The sequence below is a fragment of the Drosophila rhopaloa genome, unplaced genomic scaffold (assembly GCF_018152115.1).
Source record: "Drosophila rhopaloa isolate 14029-0021.01 unplaced genomic scaffold, ASM1815211v1 contig_115, whole genome shotgun sequence".
Lineage (NCBI taxonomy): Eukaryota > Metazoa > Arthropoda > Insecta > Diptera > Drosophilidae > Drosophila > Drosophila rhopaloa.
The window spans coordinates 14,193,997-14,221,734 of record NW_025334990.1 but is presented as its reverse complement, the minus strand read 5'-3'; the positions used below and the strand labels follow the sequence as shown (position 1 = coordinate 14,221,734).

General features: G+C 38.6%; 2 protein-coding genes across 8 annotated transcripts; one reads left to right on the top strand and one right to left on the bottom strand.

Annotated features, from left to right (window-relative positions):
- The first annotated feature begins 424 nt into the window (after window positions 1–424).
- On the top strand, window positions 425–2,548 carry LOC108039869 (inorganic pyrophosphatase). Of its 2 annotated transcripts, none has more exons than XM_017117017.1 (6): window positions 425–638; window positions 1,084–1,202; window positions 1,275–1,670; window positions 1,724–1,875; window positions 1,934–2,043; window positions 2,358–2,548. In XM_017117017.1, the coding sequence occupies exons 1-6, from the start codon at window positions 431–433 to the stop codon at window positions 2,387–2,389; spliced, it is 1,017 nt and encodes a 338-aa protein (XP_016972506.1). In that variant the 5' UTR covers window positions 425–430; the 3' UTR covers window positions 2,390–2,548. The 2 variants fall into 2 exon arrangements, with proteins under 2 accessions (XP_016972506.1, XP_016972507.1); XM_017117018.1 differs by lacking the exon at window positions 425–638 and adding an exon at window positions 756–870.
- On the bottom strand, window positions 2,538–27,403 carry LOC108039870 (ion transport peptide). Of its 6 annotated transcripts, XR_006417802.1 has the most exons (5): window positions 19,929–20,250; window positions 18,278–18,537; window positions 6,399–6,616; window positions 4,021–5,318; window positions 3,357–3,468 (listed from the first exon to the last, which is right to left on the bottom strand). XR_006417802.1 is itself a non-coding variant. In XM_017117020.2 (3 exons), exons 1-3 carry the CDS (start codon window positions 11,562–11,564, stop codon window positions 3,360–3,362), a joined length of 396 nt encoding a protein of 131 aa, XP_016972509.1. In that variant the 5' UTR covers window positions 11,565–11,843; the 3' UTR covers window positions 2,538–3,359. The 6 variants fall into 6 exon arrangements, 2 of the variants coding, with proteins under 2 accessions (XP_016972509.1, XP_016972513.1); XR_006417803.1 differs by lacking the exons at window positions 18,278–18,537; window positions 19,929–20,250 and adding an exon at window positions 27,307–27,403; XR_006417804.1 differs by lacking the exons at window positions 18,278–18,537; window positions 19,929–20,250 and adding an exon at window positions 23,118–24,152.
- Between the last annotated feature and the right edge of the window lie 335 nt (window positions 27,404–27,738).

Sequence of the window (27,738 nt, the reverse complement as noted above, 5' to 3'; positions counted from 1 at the left end):
ACCTGGTTACCACTACCACATACATATTTGGAATGCACTTGCTAGTTTTGTAATTTCTAACATTTTTTCTAAATAACATATCTAGGCAACTTATCTAGGTAAAAAAACTTTTAATAAAAAACTGGTTCCTACTTGTTTTTAAAGTCCTTCTATTACAGGAAGTCCACAAGTCGGAATGCGGCTATACATTGCCGTTTATACTTCTATGAGTTCGTAAATGTGTTAATATAAACAATGGTATATAATTATTACATTATTTCCTTATACACATCTGTATTATTATATAAAAAGGTAATTATAAAGCTGAAATATTTGCTAGTGGAAACAATATTTAAATCACTTTACGGAATACCCCCATTATTTCCTAGAAAAGCAGTTCGATGACTCCGCCAATCGTCTATCGATAGTTTACTTCCAGGGCTGAACCATAATGTTGGCAGAAATTACAAGGAGTTCATTTTACGCTTCACGTGCGGTCGCTCGTCTCTCTGGTTTAATTCCAACGTCATCAGCGGTTCTTACCAATAGTTCAAGACATATTCAAATAGAGCAAAAGCGCACGAAACCATTCAAAATGGCTCTGTACGAAACCGTTGAGAAGGGCGCCAAGAATTCGACGAGCTACAGCCTGTATTTCAGTGAGTAGGCCAAAATTCCCGGCCCAATGTGACCCGGCATAACCCTCTAGCTTCCCAACTATACATTTGCATTTTACCCGAACCCAATGCAGTTACAACACAGGGGTTTAGTTAATCGCAGCCGGGCTGATTATGCAACAAGTCAAACCGGACTCTGCTTATTTAACTCGTCGCTTTATCAGCACTATCAGCCGATTTGTCTTTGCGGCGGAACTGGCGGAAATACCAATAGGTTCGGTCTCTTTGGCCTTATCTTTGTTTATTATAGCTTCCATATAGCAGATATCAAATTGGGGGCCAAGTTTCAGTATACCAATCAAGATTGGCACGCTAAATTTGTGACCTTTGTCTAGACGACTGGGTTTCGAGTACTATCAATCAACTCGCGTGTACCAAGTGTCATCTATATATCATTTCTCTACTAATTTCTGGCCACTCTCCACAGAAAACAAGTGCGGCAATGTCATCTCGCCGATGCACGACATTCCACTGTACGCCAATGAGGAGAAGACCACCTACAACATGGTTGTGGAGGTGCCACGTTGGACCAACGCCAAGATGGAGGTAAGCCTATCTTTCTCCAGTTCAATACACTTTAATAATTCAACTATTGCATGTCCGAACCCGAACCATTAGATTAGCCTGAAGACCCCGCTAAATCCCATCAAGCAGGACATCAAGAAGGGCAAGCTGCGGTTCGTGGCCAACTGCTTCCCGCACAAGGGCTACATCTGGAACTACGGAGCCCTGCCCCAGACCTGGGAGAACCCCGACCACATTGAGCCCTCCACCGGCTGCAAGGGCGACAACGATCCCATCGATGTCATCGAGATTGGCTACCGTGTGGCCAAGCGCGGCGATGTGCTGAAGGTCAAGGTGCTGGGCACCATTGCCTTGATTGATGAGGGCGAGACCGACTGGAAGATCATTGCCATTGATGTTAACGATCCTCTGGCCTCCAAGGTTAACGATATTGCCGATGTGGACCAGTACTTCCCTGGCCTGTTGCGCGCCACCGTTGAGTGGTTCAAGGTAGGCTTCAACTTCCTTTAAAGGTACCTTAGCTAACTCCTTGTGCTCCACAGATCTACAAGATCCCCGATGGCAAGCCGGAGAACCAGTTTGCCTTCAATGGCGATGCCAAGAATGCTGATTTTGCCACCACCATCATTGCCGAGACCCACAAGTTCTGGCAGAATTTGGTGCACCAGAGCGGCGTTTCCAGCTCAATCTCCACGTGGGTGTCATCCCTAATAGCAGTATCGAACATTTAGCTTAATATCCCCTATTTGCAGTACCAACATCACCAACCGCAATTCGGAGCACGTAATTGCCAAGGAGGAGGCCGCGAAGCTGCTTTCCGAGGCTCCTGAGGGCGGCCAGGTGGAGGAGGTGTCCGACACAGGTAAGGTTCACTATGTTAGATCGAGCTTATAGCTGCTTCACCCGATCCCAACCAAAAACCACGCTACTCCAACACCTGCTTTAACCAGAAACTTGCACACAAATTGGTTACGAAAACCCAACCTGCATGCTTACTAATAGTTACTTTAATATGTCCAGTTACCAACCAAAAACTCAAATTACCCCACGCTGTAAATACTGCTTAAAACCCAATACCTGTAATTGGCTGGCTTGCGTTTGTTAACCGTTTTATATATGTATTAAATGTGATGTTGAAATAAACCTTTTTAAAACCATGCCCCTTTGTTATTGCAGTCGACACTTGGCACTTCATTCATCTCAAGTGAGAGGTCCTCTTGGAATGATTCCACCACAATATCCACGATCTAATCGTTGTCTAATCGAATCGGAAATGCTTGCACTTGTGAATTATTGATATTGAAATATATAGTACGTTGAATAAATTTTTGCACCGCAATCAAATTCGCTGCGGACTCCTCTTGAAATATACAATTTTTATTTATACTTTACGACTAGATCCAAACAAGTTTAAATTAATTAATAGTTATGTAATTGTAGGGTATATGCAATTATACATAGAATCGAATCGAATTATGCCTTGTGGGGTTTCTCGGATGTATTTTCGGTTCTATTGCCGGGGGTGCAAATGTGGGGAGGTGTGGAACGTAAAATTTATTGCCGTAACAAGTTAACTTAAACTTACGAAATAAAAGAAATGTACAAAATAGTTAGGCGTTATAAATATGTATGTATAGAAATCTTTAAAAGAAGACAAAAATAATTTATTTACATCAGACATTTTGATTCTTGTTCGTTCGTTCGTTTGTTAGTTTGTTCTCTTATTTGTTTGTTGGCTTTCTTTACTTAATTTGCTCTTGCGCGAAGAACTGAAAGAAATTATCATAATTCTCGTAGTAACTAAAACTAAAAGATCCACGAGATTGATTAACTGATCGATGTGCATGACAGAGAATAATAAAGATAAATAAAAACCAATTTTTAATAACCCGATATCGGTGCGGATAAGTAACGTGTAATAGCTTAGTAATTGTTTTCATCATTTTTTTTCAACATTTTTGATCTGCTTTCTCTTGTAGCTTAGTCGTTAGTTTAGTTATTTCTTTAAGTGGTACACATTCCTCGGGTCGATCGTTTCCTGGTTGCCATTGTTTCGTGCCGTGTTCTGCCACAGTTATCAATAATACGTAGTGTACTTTAGTTTATTTTAGTTAATAGTTTATAGAATTAAGTAGCTGCTTGTGCCAGTGACGGTGCCAGTGCCCAGAAAATCGCAGTTTACTTGCGTCCCAGGGTGTCGCGCCATTCGTTGTACTTGTCCATCTCCTCGTGCAGCTGAAGAGCCTCTATGCAGGCGTTGAAGAAGGGCGATCCAAAGCATTCTTGCCTGTTTTGAATAGATCGAAAGGGGATTAGAAAACCTGATTTAAATCTACATTTTTATATAAAATTCGCTCAAAAACTGGAGCCAAAATGTCAAAAATTATTTGTGTGCTTTGTGATATACAAGAAATTGCACACAAAAATACAAATATTGCACAAACTTATTTTTCCATATTTTTCTTTTAAAAAGGTTGAGGAAAAATGTCAAAAATTCATATTAATGCTTGGTTCAGATGCAAAAACTTCTGAGCATAAAATGTGAAAAATATCAAAAGAAATTAAAGTCAAAATTTTTAATATTGTACCAAAACGGTACCATAATATAATTATTTTATGATTTTTCACAGTGATTTTTGACCAAGTTTGCTTAAAACACAGAAGCGAACAGGTCAAATTCAAAGTTATAAAAAGGGAAAATTAAAATTGAAAATGTAAAAGAAAATTGATCACAATATTTATATATAATAGGCTTGGGTAAGTGGCTAGAAGCCCAAAAATTCACAAAAGTCAAAAATCAAATTTTAATTAAAAAAAATAAAAATAAATAAAAACGTACCAAAACAAAAACGGTAAGCAGGCGCTTTTAGTCGCGCCGAAAACGCGCCCAAGTCGCCGGCTGCTGGCTGTCTCTTTCACATCCTCTATGGCGGTCTCTTTCTCTGGCGACTGTTTGTCTCTTTCGCAGCCCCTATAGCGATCTCTTTCTGGGGTGTCTGGGTCTCTGGCCGTTCTGCGTCTCGCATTCGCATTCTAATTCTCATTTATCACAATTTTGATGCTCTCAAATAGCCAGCGAATGATTATCTTTTATTATTTTACATGGGGTTTTATAATCGTTATTGCCACATTTGTAATGCAGTCCTTTTTCGCGTGTTTTTACCGGGGGTTTTTGTTTGTGTCTTGCACAAATTGCGTTCTTGCGTTTTTTTTTTGTTTTAACATTTATTATGGGTTTACTGTAGTCGTAGTATGCGGGTAAATGTTAGGTTTAGCTTTAGATAGGTATATATATCCTCCTTTCGCCAACAGATTTACGCTAATTAGGGGTTTTATCTTTACAAAATAGCACAAAATTGTAAGTGTAATACATTTGCAAAATACTTTCGGTCTCGTGTGCGGTGTGTGTGTTTACAATGGAGTAGCTTTATATTTTCGCCCTTGCGGGAAATCGCGTAAAACGTTAATTTTAAATGCTGATTTTACAATAGAATACAAAAATAAAAATAATCATTTTACATTACATGAATTAAAAACAATGGATCTCGTTTTGTTTATTTTATATACACAACGCATAACGCAATAATAATAAAACAAGCTAAGAATACTTAAAAATAAATACTTCGGCTTCTATATGGGTGAGTTACGAGATATGCGAAATCCTCATCATCATGATCATCATCGCTAATCTCTCACTCGCCCGATTATGTTACTTACAACAAACGCATAACGTTCTCAATAAATTAATAAAAATAATTCGTTTTTAAAAAAACACATATATAGTAAAAACTGTAAGGCATACAGTAATAAATAAGTACGAATTAAATTTGGGCGTTTTAATATTTTAGATTTCTTTGTTCTGGCTCTGCATTTGTGGTTGTAGTTGGATTCCCATTCTCCATTCCACGTCATTCGCAGCGAATTTCAACTGTGTGTGACTGTGTGTAGTTGTGTGTGTGTGTGTGTGTGTGTAAGGGGGGTGGGGGGACTTAGAGTTATGTTTGCGGCCCCATGTTGAAGGATATGGGCGAGCCATTCACTACTCTCAGAAAGTGCTGTAAGTTCGATATTTCCTCTTCGGGTATTAACAGCACTTTCAGGCATTCGCCAAACCATTTTGAATCAAAGCAGTCTTTCCTAAAATTAAACACGAAAATCATAATGAAACACAACGGTAAAGGTAACTCAAAGTCGTAAAGATAAATAATAGATAAAATCAAAAAAATAATGTCGTAAGCGGAAACGAAAGTGGAAACGGAAGTGGAAAACGAAAGTGGCAGAAAGTAAGGTGTCTAGTGGTAAACGGGCTTGTGAAACGGATAGGGCGATCCGTTGATCACTTTCAGATAGTGCTGCAGCTGCGATATCTCATCATCGTCGATCAGCAGGACCTTCAGGCAGTCCCCGAAGGTCTCGTGGACGAAACAATTAGCCCTGCATCGAATAGACAAGAAATACAGATATAGGAGGTTGCACAGAGAAAAGAATCCGAATGATAATTTAAGGCGAAAGAATAAGCTTTGCTACAGAAGTTATTCAGTGTTATAAAAACTATTTAAAATGTATCTTTGATGATTTATTTGATTACTGGAAAAAAATCAGAAGTATTTTTTAGCAAAATAAACTTTAGACATCTTTCTAAGTAAATCTCTCAAAGTTTATTTTTTCATGAACTATTACAAAGACAAATGTAAAAATATTAAAGCTATATCAATGAGCATTAAAATCAAAATTGAGTTATTTAATATTCTGATTTCTTACTTTGATCACACAAAATAAGCTAATAGATCCAAAAAAAAAGTTAATAGTTTATGCCTCGAATTAATTAAAATCTTTTAATGTGTGAATACGATTTTTAAAATTTGCCATAACTATTTTAAATTAATAATTTCGCAGATCAAAGAAAGATATGCTGAAAATCTAAATTGGCACTGTGGTCAGTTGTCGTTTTTCTCTGTGCGTGAAAGTCAAGGGGAAAGTAGCTGGCTGGGCGAGGAGAGAGCCCATAAAGTTTAGAAATAAACGAAGGTCCCGAGAGCATTTCCCGAGACCCCCGGCATTTGTGTCAGGGCCTGACAGCACTTTAGATCATAATTCGGCCGAATTAGTATCTTTTTGGCCTTGCCTTGAACGCTGTAAGGGAATCTCTGCGTCGGGGTTGAGTTAGTTAGTACCATAGCTATATCATATATGATATGATACCACCAAGACACTTACTTGCATAATCGGTGTATACTCGTCTCGCGGAACAACTGATAGCAGTCCTCGCAGATGCGGTCCAGTCGGAAGAACATGGTCTTGTTGAAGATGCCCTTGCACTCCAGATCGAAGAAATTGCTGCGCTTCGACAGATTGTGGTTGTGTGGCAAGGCGGCGAAGATTGGTATCAAGACGAGAAACAGCACCACCGAGATCTTAATTGTGCGGGAACACATCTGCAAAAGAGTGAGAAACCGGAAATGCATGTAAAAATAGATGCCTATTTATAGGTGCGATCAATTAACTGGCTGGCTGGCCATCTGCCCGGACGGTTCTTTTTCCCTCCACCCGACGACCCGGTAACTGGGTAAGCAGATATGGGCCAAGCCAAGATCGGCATCGGCATCGGGATCGTAGAAACTTGCCGCCAAAGGACAGGGGCAAGGGCAGGTTACCCAGGTGGCAATCAAGCTGCCGCTGCCGCTGCTTCTGCCCCATCGTGGCTACCCTATAAATAGACCTCGTCCGACAGAGCAGTCTGCCGACTGGCTAAAAATAATCCCCCCAACCCCAACCCCATCTCCAATCCCCAATCCCCATCCTCATCCTCCGATCGTCTGCCCAAAGGTGCAATTGCAATTGCAGTTGCTGTCGCTGGCGTTGCCGTTGCCGCAGACGATCTTATCGCAGGAAAACTCTATAAATAGCACCGGCGATTTCAATGTTTATAGCATTATTTGCCATCTGTCGGCGGGGCTTAATTTATGATGTAAGTTTGCCGCTTTGGCGGCTCAAAGGAGAGCCAATTTACGGGCGGACGGGCCCCCAAAAAAAAGTGTATATTCACACAGACCCGTATTTGTTTACTTTGCATATTTTATCAATTTGCGCGCTCGCTCGGGAATTACAGCGCGCTGACATATATATATATATACATATGCACCAAATCATATCATATATACATCTGTGGCATTCCAAACTATTGAATAATTTGATTAAAGCTGCAAATTTTTCCATTGCGCGTTGTGCCAATTGTTTGTTTGCACATGACATGTGTGAAATTCTTTCGACCCCCGTCTGAAAAATGGAAATGCTGAATGAAAACCAAAGCAGACACAACGACGTCGACTATTTTGAGAACAAGTGAATATCAACAACATGAAAGTGAATTTGTAATACCATTTTGCGCTCTTGTGCCAATGATGATTTAAACACATTCAGATTCTTTTAACGAGTTTTTTTCGGCTGTCGAATCTGACGATCTGTGCGTGCTAAGATCTTTAGCAAATTGATTTTTTATTGCCTTGTTGATGCCTTCAATTAAGTTGAGCACATTTTTTGCTGATTTATGGCCGTCGTATGGGAATTTCAAAAATGGGAATGGGGCATTCGGGACTGCGATTGCGAATGGGATTTCTTAGAAAGTTCATTAGTCGCCAGCCAATGGCCTAGGCCGAAATATATGCATGTTTTTGGCAATAAATTGGCCGGACATTAATGGGAATATCCGCCCCTAAAAGTATGCTCTAAATGGGGTTTATTTATTTAAAAAAGGAAAAATTAAAGGTCCAGCCAAGTGGAAAGACTCATTCGGTATATAATCACGTTATACCATTAAAAAGCAATTTAACATTTTGACACTTAAGTGCTAAATTTGTAGCTTAATTTTCTATTGAAATTTAGTAAGGTCATTTTTTAATGTATAATTTTATAAAAACGCTTAATCATATTTTAAATATATTTAAATGTTTAGAAATTTTGGTAAAAACCAAAAAAATATACAGGAAGCACTATGATGTCATTCTATTTGTCATTGTATGTCTTTTCAGCAAATTTTAGAGGTTAAGACCCCATGCATTATCTTTAGAAAATATTAAAAATATTTAATTGATGTGCTATATATGACTAAGATTATATTCATTTGACAACAATTTTTTTTCTGATGAAACTAATTTTTTATTTTAAGAAACGTATTTGTGTCATTCTATCTGTCGTCATAGTTAATAGGGGTTATAAATATGACGACAGATAGAATGAATACTAAGTTTAACTACTCAGACTTGTTTGTAAAATATATAACTGGGGATCATTTAACATTTATTATTGGCAAATATTAAAAATCTGAAAATAGCTTAATATTAAAGCCCATAATATTGTTTGTTTTTGATTTTCTTGAATTTAATTTGTTAACTGATAACCCAGTATAATAAAAAGTGTTACAAAGTATATTTTTATAAATGGCAAGTTATTTCTGTCTGAAGTACTCCCTATTACCCACTGGATAAAGTTTTCTTTTTTTTCGCAAATAGCGTTATCCGCAGCTGGATTTCCCCCACGTGTGTGGGCGACACTTGGCCACCGCATCGCAAAAGTGCAAGTTGTGGCCGAATGGGGAACCCAAGCCCAATAATGCCGCATAGTATTCATTTCGTCAGAGATCTCCCGACGACGTCCCAGTGCAAAGTGCAACAGCTTGCGGCGGAGCGCCTCGATTCGAATTTCCCCAATGGATTTGGCTTCGGCTTCGGCTTAAGCATCTGGTGATAATTGGCTTCGAGTTGCACGATTTATGGCATCATCACTCGGTGCAGGCGGCTATTTTTAACGCTCTTTTGCCGGCCGCATGAATGCCATAATTGATATGCGAAACGCGTCAAAGATAATGTAACATGGGCGGTGGAGGGGGGATTATGTTGTACAGGACAAGGGAAAGTTGAAGGAGAAGTTGAATGAATCGATCCGCCGATCGAATGGCGTCATCATCGTAAAAAGGAGCCAACGAACGCCGTCGCTTTAATCGATCTTCGATCTGCAATATAGCATATATGTACATATATATACCATACAGCATCTTCGATCATTATTATGAACGGCATGTGCTGGCAATTCGTTTGCATTTAACTTTTGATTAGCTGCCAATTGATTTTATTTGTCGGCCGGCGCTTTGTATCAATTCAAGTCGCGAGCGTTGTCGCACATACAAGTCATCCCATTATTCGAATTCCAGGCACTATCTATGTGTCCATATGCTCCATATACTATACATTTACATACGTATTTTTTCGTGTCCGTACCACTGAATCATTGGAGCGAGTCGCACGCACGCCTCTCAATTGCCATCTTGCTAATGTTGTTGTTGATTGCCGTCTGATTGTACACTATTCAACTTTGATTTGATTGCTGTTTTCGCCGATGGTTTTATTGCCGCTGCTGCCAGGCGACATTGAATGAAGTCATGAGCCAAAAATAATTATGCCAATTATGACAGAAAAACGGATTGTGAATTCTTTTTTGCGCAATAGTTTATAATTATTATGCCCAGGGAATAATTGGGTAGGGGGTATGCTCTATTTAAATCAAGTAGTAGAGATTTAAAATGATAAGGATTCAAATTCAGATGGCAATCTATTTATAAAATATTAAGAAAGTGTTTCTGAAGTCTTTAATTGGTTAAATATATAAATAACCTTGAGTACTTTAAATTGTATGCTTTATACTATAAGCATAATCAAAGTATTTTAAGAATATATAAAGATTCATCTGTTCGATCGTATTTTAAAGACTACATTTGAAGTCAGTGCCTTTTAAATAAAATAAATAATCTTCCCCAGTCAGATCCTCATAAATCAATGGGCATTTCAAGGTCGACTCCCTAAAGCTCGATCCCCTTTTCGTAACGCCCACCCGGAGCTGTCACGAAATGCGCTATTTATAGAATAAATAGAAGGTTCAAGTCCAGCGATTTCTTATCAGTTCCCCTTTAAATCCTACTTGGTATGTGGGAAATGTTATCGTGAGATAAATGTATACCATCGGGCATTATGTGGATTATAAAGCGGCACTGAAGCGACTGCAAAACTGTGCATTCTATATGCCAGATATACCTGATTGCGATATGTGTGTGTACCAGTACTAGCACTGCTACCATATATCTTAACGCTTGGCTACGCAAGCATGGCAAACCGAAAGCCAAAACATAAAACACAGGCCCCCTTCGGTTTTTGTTTTTGTTGTTTTTTTTTTTTGTTGTTGTTTTACAGCGCAACTAAAAAGTGCTTAGACACGCAAAAACAACAACACTAGCGGCAGAACAACAACGAGGAGCATATATAAACATTCATGGCGAGACTGCTTGGTACCACCGACTATATGCTAAACTGGCACAACGGCAACACTTGCTGCCACATTTTGCTGCTGCGCCTGCGCGGATCACTAAATGCTGCTGTTAATTTGATGGACATGCTGGAGTTTGAGCCTCCTCTCCACCAGCAATTTGCATGATATGTGTCTTCGATTAATATTCATTTATTCATGAAATCTCTGGGGTATGCTAAACAGGAAAGGCCGAATGGAAAACCAAATCTTGTGGGCCTGTTAAAGCCACTATGCACTGGAGAAAACGCTTCCTAAGACACTTGGAAATCTCATCTCACACATTTCGCATATCATCCAAATAAATATTCATGCATCACATGATTATATCACATTCGGATTATATTTTGATTAGATATATGAACAAAGGGGAGGTGTTTTTACTGTCGAGATAAGATGATACTGTTATTTTTCCTTGGTTTTCCATGAATTTTAATTAATTTAGATGATGCATCATTTTATGAGTAATTTTTGGGGAGTTGGGATATTAAAGATTAATATTCTTGAAATTGTATTATAAAAGGGATTATTAATTTTTACCAAATTTACCAAAGATCTTAAATTGAAGAGCAGAATTTTTTAGATGTCCCTAGGCGAATTTCTGATTAAAAATTGTTCTCAACAAAAACTTAATTCGATTTTTCCTTTATTTATTTGAAGGAATTGTGTATTCTTTTTAGGGACTTGAGTGAAACAAACTTTTTAAGATGAAAATGACTTTTCATAAGTTTAAATGCTACAAACAGAAATCCATGCCATGAAGAAAAGTACATTTTAAGCAACAATTAGCTTATCGTTCTGCGATGTTAAAGAAATTTCCCACAGACACACAAACTGAACTCGTGCCTAGTGCAATAGACACACTTTTTGTGGCAGTCCCAGGTTCTCTTGAATAATTCATCAATGGGGGACCTGGGCTAATTTGGTTTAATTTCCGAGCAATTTTACATCCTCCCCACTTACAGTGACTGCCGCCAATGCAGCGATTCTATGGCTTCCATCCGCGGGACGATCGATGGAGGGGGAGGGCATGGCTCAGAGTCAATTGATCTGAATATATATCCAATTGATATTATTGAGATTAATGGCGAATGGCCGTTTCGCAATAGATCTTCGGCGTCTGCCAAAAGGCAATTGGCCGCGCACTTCGAGTGCAGCTCGTTTTGGTTAATTCTTGGATAAACAATCGCGATGTTTAGACAGCGATGACAAAAGTCAGTCGGCAAACAGCACGAGATTCAAACCGAAAAATCCAAATTAAAAAAAAAAGAAAAGTAAAACAGAAACGAGAACGACGCGCGAGCAATCAACTTTTGTTGGCAACACAAAAATAAAACTGAAGATCGCGAACGGCTGTTGAGGTTGGATGGCTATTGCTACCGCTTTGCTTATCAGGCGGGTCCACACAGATACACACGCACACACCGAAGAGCAGGCGACGACAGCGAGTCTGGCGCAGTCGGAGAAAAAGTATCTGAGTATCTGAGAGATCGCCGCGACTGAAAAAAAAAGAGAGCGAACAGCGCCGTTTGGCTGTGGAACACCCAGGCGTATACGTGATGTGAATGCCTATCATTTGAGCCGCAACACAAGCGGAGTTGGCCGGCATATAAGCCGTTAAGAAAAAATCACTGGTGAGCGGCACTTGTCCTGGCACGCTCATGGAATATCTAATTGCCATCACTAAACTAGTTTGGACCCGCCCAGCTTTCCCCCGACGCCCCGCCCCTCGCCTCCAGTGGAAAAGTGAATTAATCAGCCATAAAACGAGCGAGACTGCAACTAAATTTTCCACCTTGCCCAGGGCATGTGGAAATTTCTCAACCGATTCTATCTGGTTAACAAAATGTGTGACTAAGCGGTTCGAGTTAATTGTCATAAGTGAAGTAATTTCCGCAAGTTCTTTGAATAAATTGCCCACAAGCAGTTTATTGTTTTTATGACGCCTTCTAAACTCGACAATAAAGGCGTTTTTATAACCTTAAGGAATTCATTGCATACATTTGGGAGTTGTCTAAGTGCTATTATTGTGATTGCTTCATTAACCAGCGGATAACTAAATCGTTAACTAGGTCTTTTTTATATTTTACAATATTTCTTATAATTTCTAGGAACATTCTTCATCACCACTGAGCTCATCTTTGAATAAATTAAAAAACCGAATGATTTATATTTCTTTATCATTAACAATCTCAAGTCCTTCATTATTAACACTTCGCGTTTTTCTTAATTAATACATTTTTCTAGAACTCTATGATTAGGAACTATGATTTTTCACAATTTTTTAAATTGGTATTATATCTAAACTTAGAAATGAATTCTTCTATATATATTTATTAATTTATAGAACTTTACAGCACACACTTAAGAGATAAAATTTATTTTTATATTGCACATAATGAATAAGCCATGGACAAGTCTATTTGTGTGGTTTCTATAATCTTTAAGTAAATTAAATAATTGTGTGAAAACATCAACAAGCTGAAGTGTTTTTTTAATAATAAAAATATAGACTTTTAACTTGTAAGGAGCTTATATAAGCTATAATTTTTGTATATGTATATTACTACTTGAATATTTCTTAGTGTTATAATAGTTTTCTTTCAAGAAATACAATACAATTTCACATTCTTTATCCCCAATATGTGTTTATTTTACGTAATAGCTTTGTTTTTAATATTTTTCATCACTTCTAACAATTTTCCGCCAACCCTTTAGTTAATGAATGGAATTTTATATTCCGCATCACTCATACGCCATGTTGCACTGGCCCACCAATTAATCTGCCAGCTCTGCAACCATTTTCTGCCTGCTCCGCTCCAACGTAATAGCAACCACATGCGATCGAGAAATGCAGCCGCTGGCCGCTGGCCATATTGTATCTACTATCTGCTGCTGACGTTGTCGCGCGATTTTGCCAGCCAGTTGGGCGACCATTTGGCACAAACAGACTGACAAACTCGGACTCACATAGATACTCGCAGCACTCACACACGACAATTGGCTTTTTATTAGTTTAATTGAAAGCAAAACAATTTAGCATGGCGAACTGGTTTCAGCTCGTTTTCCAAATGCACGCCAAATTATCATACTCGACTCGAGGGGGGGATTGTTTTTTTGTTTTGTTATTTGTTTTTTGTTTTTGCAACAAGGCGGCCAACTTTGAGCCAACGTTTGAGTCGGAATTTGTATCTTGTATCTTGAATCCGAATGTGAGGCAGATGTTGGGGCAGCGGCGCACAGAAGCGTGTCACACGTTTCGCTCTCACAAATATTTACTTATATGCTTTGAATTCGCGTATAAATAAACAAGTCCATTGAGGAAATTATTTGCAAAGTATTCAGTGAGAAAGAGAGAGAAAAAAAAAGTACAAAAATGTGCAAGCTGATCGCCTTTTTGCTGATTGTGCCAATTTTCAGTGTTTTTGTTGCTTTTGGCGGGCTGAGCGCTTTGTTTTAAATAAAATCGAAAAGCTTATAAATCACATAATTAAGTTTTGCCCCTTCGATTCAGACCCGATCGAAGTGTTATGGCTACGTGAATCGTATTAATGAAACGTAACCCAGCGGGTGTTGAGCTCTCGATAGGGCCATTACGCCCCGCAGCTGGACTTCTCATCCGAAAAATCTGAAAAGGAGGGAAAGCGGTAAGGGGATCACCGATCACCGATCAGCGATGATGATGGCAAGGTGTGGTTTATTTTCGGTCGCAGGCGATCGCGAAATTCGCGGAATCCTCACTCACTCAGAATCACACTTAAGCTGATTAAAAGTAAACGGCTCTTGAAGTCACAATCAAGAGGCTTAAGTTGGAATTAGAATATAGAAGTGAAAGTGTTTGGAAGTCTCAAGAATTAACAATCAAGAGGCTTAACTTGGCAAGAAAATATAGAAATCAAGGTGTTTGATATTAAAAGAATTATTTAATTGCAGGATTAACAATCAAGGAAGACTTTAAGACGCTTAACTTGAAAATATGACATAGAAATGAAAGTGTTGGAAAAGCTCAGACAATAATTAACTATCAAAAAGATATTTAAGAGGATTAACTAGGAAAGAGAAAATACCATTTAACAATGCCAACCACCAGAGAATGAAAATATTGTTCAAGTAAACCTCGAAAAGATCATGTTAAATGTAAATTCATTTAAGAAAATTAATTTTAAAAAAGTACACTCGTGAATTAACAAATGCTGTCATTATTAATCCAACATTTTTTCCGGTATAAATGTTTTGCCAAATTTCGAAGAACGTGGCGGCAATTAACAAAACAAAAATACACCCCAAAATATTTGAAATATTCCAAAGTGACGACCTATATTTCAGATTTTTCTTAACAATTTTGGCAAACACAAGTGTGCACAAAAACCATACCGCGAATGTCAAACCGCGGCAGCCGAAACGGAAATGAGTCATTGGCAAGGTGCGAGGCTATCACGATCAAAGAACCAATTACAATGAACGGCCATTGAACGATCGGGTGTTAATAAAAACGTGAAAAAGAAGCAGCAGATAGCAACAGCAGAATTAACTGGCTATAACCAATAAGTGCACTGCCTGACATACAGATCCAGCCAATACAATCACTCGTGCATTCCGAGAATTCGAAAAATGCCCCAAACGGAGTGATGCACCGCAAAAAGTAAAGGACTAAATTTAAATCTCATTTCGTGGACGTGAATAGTCATATATTTCGTATTAAAAAATTTATTTTAAATCGATTTAAGTGTCAATCGATTAAAAATAACTTTTATTATACTAATCAAAAGAAAAACACCAAATCAATTAATATCATTACCATTTTAAAAGTGAAGAAATTAAGATCTAAATGGTTTTTGATTAGCTAAGAACTATAGAGGTTAAAGCAGCATTAAAATAAAATACATTTAACATTTATATAAATATAAAATTATTTTTTTCCTGTGTTAAAATCGCATTGGTTGATTTATTATTTTGGGTTTCTCACATTCCATTCGGGTGCTTGGCTTGGTTTTTCCATTGGCCAATTCTCTTGGTCTAATAAGGTCACCTACAACTCCAAGCCGCCGCAACAACTATTGCGATTGCAATTGCAATTGTCGTACGGCCAAGGACGGAAGAAATGTGAGCGAGGAGATCGGGCCAGTTGACGTCAATTAAATTGGCTAAATGCCTGAAACTAGTTTCAGCCCGCTCCCCAAGTCGATTACATGACACAAAATCAATCATTAACATTTGTATATCGCAGACATACTATAGAGGTATACGTATTTGGTAACCTGTCGTGGGTCTCCAACTTTTTAACTTCGACGGGCCCCCGTTTTCAGCCGCTTTGTTTTTGTTGTTTTCCATCGATGTTTTTGTTGTTTTGGCTGCCGCTGTTATTATTGTTATTGTATATTGTGAAGTTTTTATGACGTTTTGTCAATTTGTTGTTTAATTTTCATGGCTTATTACAGCATTTTATTTGCCTGCTGACATAAGAACCCATTAATAATTTAACGATCATTTATTAATAACAACAACAACAACAACGGCAGCGAGAACTAATTGATTCGTTCAGCATAAATTAATAATTATATGTGGAGATATGTGGATTTTATGAGTGGTTAGAAGTTAGCGGGGCATGGCCATAAAAGGCGAAAATTAATTTTATTTGCAGACAAGCCATAAAACCTGATGGTTGCATCAGCCAACTTCAATGTGAAGTGCTGGTTATGATTAAGAGTAATTTCCAACCACAACAGCCAATATACTCAAAATTCTTTGAATTATTGTTGAGTCATTGAAGGTGAAAATAAATATAGCAATAAGATAAGACAAAACGAGATGGATAAATGAACAGGTGGTGTGGATATAGTGTAAGTGATTTTTATGACTAAGTTTGTTAATGGGGCCTTCTCTGAATGGGAATCCCTTTTTTCGCATTTCTCTCACTTTCTTTATGCTGTCTTTTCAAAAACTTTTATATTTATACATTTGTTCATCATTTAACTCTGCGATTTAGCCAGCAATGCCCGAATTATGCCACAAGTTAAGTACCTAATAAATAAACAGTCCAAGAGGCAAACAAACTAACCGTCAGCCACAGAGTTTTGGGGCATTGAACTGCATAAAATAAGCCAAACGACAAGTCGGGAACAGTTGGCAGATGTTATAAGGCGCACAAACATACAATTATACGTAAGCATCGCCCAGTGTATGTATATACCCGTACTCGCATGCATGCTAAAAGCATATGCATATTGTATATTGTATGATATATGGCCAATGACTGTGGCGCAGGAGAAGCGGTCTCTTGAGTTGCCAACATCAAAGTCGCGTATCTGCGAAATACATTTGTATCTGGACTCTGGTCGTAGTATCTCCTGCCACACATTAACCCCGAAGAGATGCGCACACGCCTCTAGTTGAGTGCGCCGCAATTGCTTTTCAATTAGCCAGAGTTGCGGAGGAGGATCTCTGCGATCTGGGATGCGACTGAGGTGGCGCGTGGCAGTGATTTATCGCAGAATTCAATTAGAGCCACTTCAGTCTCTGGCAAGCCGCAAAGGCGAAGGTCAATCCATTGACCGTTGACCAATAAAGGAGAAAGATGGCGATTTGAATAGAGCTTTATTGAAAAGATCTGAAATTCAAAGCCATTTAACAGAATATTGGCAAAAAAACATGTTAATGTGCACTTAAAATCCTCAACTAAAACATTTCTTTAAAGAAATGCTTTTTTATATTTTTCTTATGCACTTAGAACCTTAAAAGAAAATAAGCTTTCTCAGAAGATATGTTTTCTTAATCATTTTTATCAAAATCATGTGATCAAATTAAAATTTAATTTTTTAGAATATGGGCAAGAAAACAAGTTATAATGTGCTCTTAAAATCTACAATCAAGACTTTCTGAAGAAATGCTTTTTTGTGCACTTAGAAACATAAAAGAAAATAAGGAAAAGATATGGATTCTTAATGGATTTTAACAAAATAAATTAAATAAGTAATTTCACAAAAAACCCAGTTTCTTGATAGATCTATAACAGGAATTAAAAGATTTAATATCTCAAAATTAAATTCCGAGGAAATCACTGATAGATTTTCATTTTATAACTGAGAAATCGAGGTCAAAACTATTTAATTAAAATTAGGTTTTAACTATGTAGTTCAAATTTTAAGACCTGATTTCCGGATTTTTGATTTCAATGTGGCTTATAATAGAAAAGAAAAACCGGTTTAACAAAAGTGACATTGTTCCCATAAAATATCTTTTTACGATCTTCTAGGATTGGACTATGGTCTCATATGGTCCTAAATAAGCAATCGATTCTTTGATTTGCCAGCCCGTCAGACTTGTCAATTGACCTGAATGTCTCCATTCAATTTTCCCTTCAATTGATGAAGACTTGGGAGCTGCTGTTTCAGCTCAACTTTTCCACTTGCTGTCCGATTCTGCACTTTGATTTCAACGGCTGCTGTGAAGAAAGCAACTTCGTCATGGTGCTCATCATCCGCCTTCTGGATCATGATCTTCGCAGCGATCGAGAGTCTTTTCAAGTTCATTAACATGACACGGTCCCATCAGCAGCGATTCCATTCCCATCCCCCACACACACCCCCTCTCGATTCCGTTCCTGAACTTGAAAAGTGCAGTCCCCCAGACCACGCCCCCCATTTCGAAAGAAGGCCCTTTGTTGGGACAACATGTTGTTTGTATTAAGTACTATATATACAGAGTGTTGATGTCAATTCTTATGGCCCGACCAGATTGATACTCACATTTAGTGACAGCTTCTTCATAGCGAACGATTTGTGTCTGTTTCTTTTGGCTTGTTTGCTCTCTTTTTTTTGAGAGAAAGAAGTCGTTTGTTTGCGTTTCTAATTATTGTATAATGTCGAAACTAAATGTTTGCTTAAGTACTTTTGTTTGCTGTTTAAGTACTTGGTGTAACACAGTTTGGTTTTATTGTTTGCCTTATTAGGGTTTCCTAGTTTTTAAGTTGTTTGGCCGCAGTTGTTTGCGTTTAATTGTGGATTATCTAAAATTGAAATAAATACGTTAGCACTGCTTTCCCACGAGCTCGGTTATATTTTCTTTGATTGACAGCGTCTAATTCGATTTTAATCACTCTTTCTTGTGCAATTTGGATTACTGATGGCAGCTTAAGCAAAAGATTGACAGCAATCACCGATCAAAGTCTCGCGGCCTGACGTCTAAATTTGCCTTTAAAATGTATTCTTTTTTTTGTTCGTATTCCTTATAAGTCCATATGTAAACTGGCATGATCGCTGATTGTCATTTATTGTTATTAATGTTGCTGCTGCCGCTGCCGTTGATTAAAATCATTTATATGCATCGGAGATGAACGGGTTGCCGCTGCAGCAGCAAAAACAGCAGTAAAATCAGCAGCAGGGCCCAAGTTGCTACTGCTGATGTTGATTTATTTAGCCGGTCCGATCGCTTCGCTGGCTGCATTTAAAATGTCGGAAGTGTTTGCACGCAAAAAATAAATACAGCCACATATAAAGCACACATCATACCAGAAAATGTGTGTGTTGCGTTTCTCAGCATAAAATATATATTTCCTGTTGCACACGCACTATTAAAGCGATGGCAGCGATAGACGCCGGCGATTAAATGCGAGATTTCGAGGAAATAATTCCCCCAGTCGGCAGCAGGGCCTTAAATTTCGAGCTCCGAATGCCAGTCCCTAGGGACTGTCTGGGTGTATGGGTGTGTGGGTCCACTTATGACATCATCGCCGGATCAATATCGGTCGAGTATCAACGAAAGTTGTTCTGGTCGCTTGACAACGACAACACCATGCACCATACAGCACAGACGGCACACACAGCACACAGCACTCAGCACACACAACCACAACACACACAGAATGAAATGGAACAAAAAAGGCTGACCAGCATGAGGAGAAGCAATAACCAAAAGAAACCCAGATTGATGCTGCTGTTGCCGCTGCTGCTGCTGCCGCAAGGTGGCAACATCATGCGAAAAGGGCAACAAGGCAGTGGTGATTTGATGGCCATAACCAGCAGGTAGTTTTGGCTACCCGCTTCTCAGCCTTCTGGCAATTCGGTCAACTGATGCAGACAAAGATTACAGATTACAGATTACGAATTGCAGACACAATTGGTATTTGGTATTGGAAATTGGATGTTGGTTAAAAAGCAAAATACAAAGCATGCCCTGCATTTACAAACGCATTAAGCTTATAATTGTTATTTAATGTTTCCTCTTTTTTGTTTTTTGGTCCCCCAGTATTTTTCCACATTCGATCGGGATTTGTGCCATTTGTGATTTTTTTATTTTCGCTTAATTTCGCTTGATGTTAATTGCTGCCAATCTTGAAAGCTGCTCCAAGTTCGAGTTGTATGTTTTTTTGTTTATAATAAAACGTTAAACGTTTATTACATTTTCGTAATTCTGTTTGTTGTTTTCGGAGGAGGGAAACTTTGCGTCCCGTTCGATTTTTGTGCTGGGCACCGACCGGCACGAGATTGCGGGGTTACAGGTTATAGGTTGCGGTTTGCACCGTGTTGCAGGTGACCTTTTCAAGCGGTTTTTCTTGGCTCTTTCACTCGCGCGCTTGCGTTTGGTAAGACTGTAGAAACACTTGTTGGCTTGGTATAATTTATTTCGGACACACACTTTTTGCCCTAATATTCTTCGATATATGGAAAAAGAAAAACCGAAACCGGAGTATCTCAACTTGGCTGCGATGCTTACTTGTTGCTTCGCGTTTAAGGACTACGTCGCAACTCGGCGGTAACATTGTATTTTAAGTGAGCGTACCGCTGGCGCAGTCGACGTCGCTGTCGGCGGCGACGTCAGCAGCGCTCTCGCAGCGCTTGAGACTGTATCTGCATCTGTATTCGTATTTGTATCCGTATCTGTGTGTTGTGCTGCTCTTGGGCGATCCAATTTGTTGCCGCAACATGTTGCTGCAACACAGCGATCTCATAGATACAGATACTCTCTTTTCGTCTGGCTTTTCTCTCTCTCTCTTTTTTAACCACTTGCTTTCGCCGGTATAACTGTTCTTGGCTCAGTAGGGTTTCCCCTGTTTATACATATATAATACCTAATTGCTAATCAATGCAATTATCTGTAGCGGTAATTGCAGAGTAATCTCCATTGTTTTGCGCGGGAATGGGAAAATCTTCGGCCGAAAACCTCAGGTGAACGATGACGAGGCTTTTTCCACCAACAAGCCGGAACTAGCAATATGTGAACATGGCCTAAAAATAAGTCCTGAGAGAATAGCTGAACTTTAAACCGAGACAACTTTTATGAATTTTCAAAATAGTCTAAAGGTTTATTCTTTACTTTAAACATAATATAATATTAACATCATTTTAAAGGACAACAAAATTAAACTGAACTAAATTATTGACCTTAAAAAAGACACAAATAGTGAAATTAATCAAATTACATTAATTTAAAGTTCCGGAATTTTATTATACAAATTAGTAATTGGATTTTACGATTATTTTCTGACTATTTTTTAATTACTTCAAATACACTACTTTGAAAAATATTACATTTTATTAATTAGTTAAATATTAATGGCCTACATTAGTGTTATGATAACCAAAAATATGAATTCGATAAAACTTAAAAATGAGTTATACTTTTACATGAAGGTCTTTATTTAAATCAAATTGGGTTAAATTCCCGTCGAAAGTAAAAATTGTAATATCAACCTGATATTTATAAACTACTTGTCTTTTATTTGAAATTGCTCTATTTGAGACCTAATGGAACAGAATCCCCAAAAAGGGTGTTAATCAATTTGATAATATTATGCAACCTTGCCAATATTGCGTAGATTAGCGCATCGTCACTTGAGTGACGATTTCATCTTTTGTTGATTAATCTCATTAGACGCAATTAATCATGCAAGCGTACTTTTTCACCCCTCTGGACTTCCCAGTCTCGCAATTGCTGTTATTAAACAGAACCGAATCCAATTAATGACCAATTTTGGTCATTGCCGTATTGGGTGGGATATTGCCGCCCAATTAGCATAATTCGATAGCAGGTGTTGTGGTCAGAGGATCCCGGGGGGACATTACAGGTATTTATTCTATATGACTCAGTTTACCCATATGAACTGGAATCCAAACAAATGGAAAAAAACCGATCAATGGAAAAATATTATCCAACGGGGTTCTGTAATGGTTTATGGTCACTTATATAACAGAATTAGATTTTCTCGTTTATATTGTGATGATTATTCTTAGTAAGGCAACGTACATTTTTAAGCTGACTAACGGGTTTCGAAATTAAAGTTTAACCTGTATTGGGTTTCATTGTTCGACTATTTATAGAGTAAATTAAAGTTTATCTTCAATGCTCCAAACAGTATGCAATACGAAATGACACATAAATCACGATGACTCTAATGACTCTATTAAAGGCTATTAAAATAAATATGGAGAAATTTGTTTTCACAACGAAACTTTTACGGAAAAGTCATACAAGAAGATATGCCAAATATGACAAGTTCAAAAGGCAATTATGTTTTTATTATAATAAGACATAGTGATAAGTGATATATTAAGATAAAATAAAATGAATCATTTAAATGAAATGTACAAAAGTTATATTAGGTAATGCCAGGTTTAATCAAATAAAACAATTTTACATAAGTAATTTAATAAAACGATTTCATTCATCATGATCAGATTAAAGAGTTTCCCACACGCAAGAGCTGATCAATTGGGATGTGAATTATACATACTCGTACATAAAGGCTGTGGCATAGCAACACTTTACACGTACTCACAAACGAACATAATGGGGCACCCATTACAGATTTAAGTAACGGAACCGGAAATTGCCTTAAGAGAGTCTTGACTTATATATAAATGTAAGCACACTCACTTGGACTTAAACTGAAGCATACCCGAATTTCTGACAAGTAAATAAGTATTTTTCCCAAAAGCGTCATTCGCTCAAACTACTGACCTTGTAACAATTTCTTTTTACACGAATTGGTGCCCCTCATTTAAGATACGATTTAAGTCGGAAACATAATACAGGGCCAGGGACAGGGCCGCAGACTATTTACGAATTCACTGTACTTGATCGTCCCAGTGTTATTAACCTCCAAGTGGGCCAGACCCGCGATTCGAACAAAAGCTGATCTTGTAAAAAGGGTGTGAGACCGCTAAATGCAAATGCAAACAATCAACAAACGGATATATTCGCGAATATGATCACAGTTCACTGTGCAAAAAACGCAATCAAAATCCGAGAAGATGTTCCTTTCAAAATCAAAATTTCTCACAGGTTTTATAGTCTTAGGATAAAAAATCTACAACAAGACGATTTTTGGTGCCAAGAAATTCATCCAATATTTTAATGGTGATGGAAAGATTCTTTAGAAATTATTCATTAATTAAAGATAAATTAAGTTTATTCGTGGATGGTATTTAAAGTTATAGTTTCTTGAATAGAGTTTATGTATTTTGAATACAAAAAATTTTGCGATAATAATAAGTATACGTTAAATTAAGTATACGTTAAAATTAATTTTGATGAAAACCCAATTTTTCAGAGTGTTGGAATGCGAAATGGTATTTTAGCTGCTCTTACCTTAGGCGATTATTTCGGGTTTGGTGCGGGGTTTTCTGTGGACTGGGCCACCCAAACTTTCGGATGCTTAACGCTGATATTATTGTGGGTTCTGCGGGATCTCTTGAAGTTCAGGGGGGTATTGGGGGTATTGTTGTTGTTGTGGGGCAGAAACGAGTTTGTTTGCTTCACTTTTTTTTATGAAGTGAACTTTTTTATACCCGCGGCGACTCTCTGGTACTCGAGTTTATCGCCATTTTGTGTGGATTTTGGTTAGGTCCTTGTGTTTGTTGTGTTTGTTTGATGTCCGCTGATAACGCGTCACAGGGGGCGTCATAAGGGGGCGTGCCCAGAGCGAACTTTTTGATTGCTGCTGCTTCCACTTCATTCGCTCCACTCTCCGTCGCTCCCCTTTCGCATTTTCTTACGGTTCACACGCGACACTCTCTGCTTTCTGCTTTCCACTCTCAACTCTCACTCTCCTTCGCCCACCGATTTGTATTCGTGCGTGGTGGAAGAGCAAAGCAAAACTGGCGATAATCGCAGCAATGAATGGAAATGAATGTGAATTGTCGCTTGTTTGTTTGTTTGTTTGTTGTTGCTGTTGTTTTTGTTGGTGCTGGCGGTAACTGATCTACACGCACTGGAAAGAGGGCTGGCCCACTCCCACACTCTCGCTTCCTCTCTCTCACTCTTTTTTAGTGACATTCAGTGCCAGGAGGAACTCGCACACTCACACACACGCACAGGGTGTATCTTTGTAAATATATTTCCACATAATTGACACTCCACATCGATGTTACAATTACAACTGCACTGCGAACTTGCAACGCCAGAGCAATTCTCACGTTCGCACTGATTACTTACACACATACATACATACTATCTGTATTTGCGTATTTATTTAGCTCACATATATTTTAGCTCAAAATATTTGCATATCGGTTGGATTGCTATATCTATAGCTATAGCCAAGGCAACGGACGCGATCGCGACACAAGGATTTTCCGGCGAAACCAAAGGAAAAACAAAAAAGAGGAAAAACCCCAAACCGCATGAGAAGCGAAAGCAGACTAACTGCAAACATGAAATGTCAAAATGCTGGAGACCGTTCTGCCATGCACACCATCGCACACATATAAACACAAACGCACACCGACCACACGAACATCATGTGAGGGGACGAGGGTGGAGCGAAAAGTTTGTCAAAAGTTACACCGCCAAAAAAAATACTGCCAAAAATAACACCGACTAAATTAGGACATCGTGACTTCGAAATTTCCTTACGTGTTTGAGTTCCTGAATTCTCACAATTTTCTTTGACAATTGGCAATAAAAATAATTGAGGTATTGACTTGGACTCTGTTCACAGCACGCCATTAAGGATAATTTTTTAATTGCTAATATTTATTAGTAGTAGGTGGATCTTTTACATGGGATTATGGGATGTTCAAAAAATATCTTGAGTACCATATAGATCTCTATATAATTAATAACATTAAAAAAATTGTCTGAAAATATATGTACCCAAGAGCCATTAGGGTTCCAAATATATCGTAGCATACTTTCAGGAGCCTCTATTAGTGATTCCCCTAGAGATTTGATGTATTTGGTTTGTAAAAGCCTAAAATAACTGAATTGATATCTCAAAGATCGCCCCACGTTGGATATATGGAACGCTTATTGCTCGAAAGACAACGCATGTACCAGCGGTTTGATTCGCTTTTCGTTTCGTTTTCGAGTGTGTGTGTCTGTGAGACAATGCGGCCCCAAATCTTGCCCACCCACCCCACTGTACCACCACCCCCTCGATCGCCCCCTTGTCCACCCCCTTCTCCCCTGGAACGAGGAGACAAGCGCCTCTAAGGGGTCTTTAGACGAACAAAGGAAGTGGCTCGAGGGTGATAAGTCCACATGCACATCCATATCCATATTCACAGCCACTTCCATCGGCGAGTCATGGTCGTTGTTTATCGGATTATCGGGGTATTTGGCCCCCATTCGCCTGCATTGACTGCCTATTCGACGCCCATGTCCACTGACTTCAGCTCACCGTGTCACAAATACACACATGCTCACGTTCGCTAATTGAAATTGAAGCATGTAACTGTAAGTCAGGCTCTCGCAAGGAAAACGTGAGCATAAGCCGCTCTCTGTCTTTTAATTCGAGAGCGGCTCCTCCCACCTTGGAGAGTGCAGAAGAAGAATGGCAGTTCGGAAGTTCGAGTTCGAGTTGCCTGGAAATGCGATGTAAGGCGAGTGTAAAAGTTTGCGTCGCAAATTATTGCACATTTCCGTTCTATCCCACTGTCCGTCCGCCCGTCTGTCTGATTCTCCGGCGGCTTGTCTTTCCGTCCGTTTGCCCTAGCACCCGCAGAAGCTAATGAATGCAACCCAATTACAGACAGACTTCTGAAAGTCGAACTTGAAAAATTGTTCACTGGATACTTATCAATAAAATGAGATAAAATAAGATATATTAAATAAATAATAGCTCAAATAGACTTAAAATTTATTTAAAAGTTCTGTAATTCTGAAACATTTGGTTTTTTAATATAGTCACTACATTAATTAAAAAAAAAACTTAAAAAGATTTGTCAGCGATATGAATAGGATACTTTCAAGTATTCGGAAAATAATGGATTTCTTGACTATGAAAATAATATATTCTGAAAATTATGGGTTTCTTGACAATGAACCCTATCTAAACGCTGCCATTATTAACTTTTTAGAACCCTACTTTTATTTAAAGACCTGCTTTTAAAACCGAGTAATATAAAATTACGTGTGAAAGTTAGCGGCTCTAAATCGAATCCAAATTGATTTTAAGACCCCTTAGTAAAGTTATGGTAGTTGGACTGTAGATAAAGCTACGAATGAAAAGCAGTATGGACACACAATGTAGGCTTGTTCACAATTAGATTTACGAGCATTCTACGCTCAAGCCTTACCCCCGGCTCATATATCATTCATTTCTTATATGTATGTTATATTACATATTCAAGTTTTGCATGCAATAAAAATATTACGTATACGTCAGCGGAGTGTCAACAAACTTGTAATCTGGCACAAGTGTGATTCAACGAGCCGTGGAGGGGGGGATGGTGGGTCCCCAGGTGCGATCAGAATATAGTACGTGTCTGGGTCCCCCAGTGGAGTTACATATGTGGTTCGCAGTCCGGACAAGGTTATATAACCTCCCACAATCGCACAGCAATAAGACATAAGAAACGCTGCACCGCCAGCCCAAGTTGACTTGACTTGACTTTGACCGGTCGGTCAATTTAGCTGCAGTTGAGCGGGCTAATTGCCGCTTTCAGATCTAAATGAGCGGCGCACACGCAAATGATAGAATATAAACACGGCTACGGGCACTTGAGCGGCACACATTGTAAGGAAATGGCAGGCACAGGCACAAGATTTTGAGATATTTAGATTCGAGATTCCAAATTCGCGACTCGGGCACTTTCTCAGAGCCTCGCAAAGGTCAAAGCGAAAACGATCTGCAGATGTATCTCAATTCGTGACTCTGACTCGTGATGGGCACTTAGGAAATCCAGATATAACCGATGCCATTTAGAGAGAGACGCGCCGCAACATAAATAGCAATTCCAAACAATTTTCAATTGCCAAATGCCCGAGACGCGATGGCTTTTCCTCTCTCTCTCGCCAACGCCGCCAAACTCGTTTCCACTGTAATTGAAACTAGATCTATTTTTAGATCCAGTCCAGCCAGACGCCAGCTCAGAAAGTATTGCCAAAGCCCCTTGATACTAACACTTAGCCGCCAATCGACCACAAACGATCAATGGATCGATGGGTTTATGTGTCTATTTCAGCGGGTTTTGCATCCCACACAGAACTAAAGTGTGATATTTATTGGGAAGGATGGAAAATGTTCTGTTGAAAGATAGATTACTTTATGGCAACTGTCAAAAATTTTGAGAGATGACTGAAAAACTGACAAAAAGGTTTTGAAAACTTTACAATTAATATTCTGATTCCTGTTAAAACTTTTTCAAGTTAAAATATATTTTACTATGTTTTTCACATCACCTTTTAACATTGTAAGGGATTCCCATTCGGACCAAATCTATCTTATTCGAGTTTTCAACTATAAACTTTTAAAACTGTATTTCCCAAAGATTTATCTAAAGACTTTTTAAGCCACATTTAGAGGCTTAAAACGATATTTTATTTTCGTACTCACCATTTTGAGAGCCCTTTTATTCGGTTGACGGATTAGCGGAATGAACAGACTATAGATTCTCCGACGAGACTAGCACAAAACTCAGTCGATGCCAAAATGTTTGCGAAACTTCTGGCCAAGTGGCTTTTATACGCCACTCGCATCCAGCGGATGCAAGGGCTTGGGGTTGGTGGTTCGGCTTAGTGGTGGTGCCGATGGTTTTGCATAATACGCGGTTAGTATTGGCTGATTACAAAGAGCCCCGAGACACAAACACAAGACAACTCAAACTGAAGTCAAGCCAAGAAAACAGTATAAATTATACGATTGTGGCCCCTTCAGAATGTCTGTTCTGGTCATATGATTATGATTACGTTGATTAAAAGGCGCTCTTATCGCCACTTGGTCCGCTGCTGTGTGTTAATGTGTGTTGTCCCATGCCGAGTGCGTCCT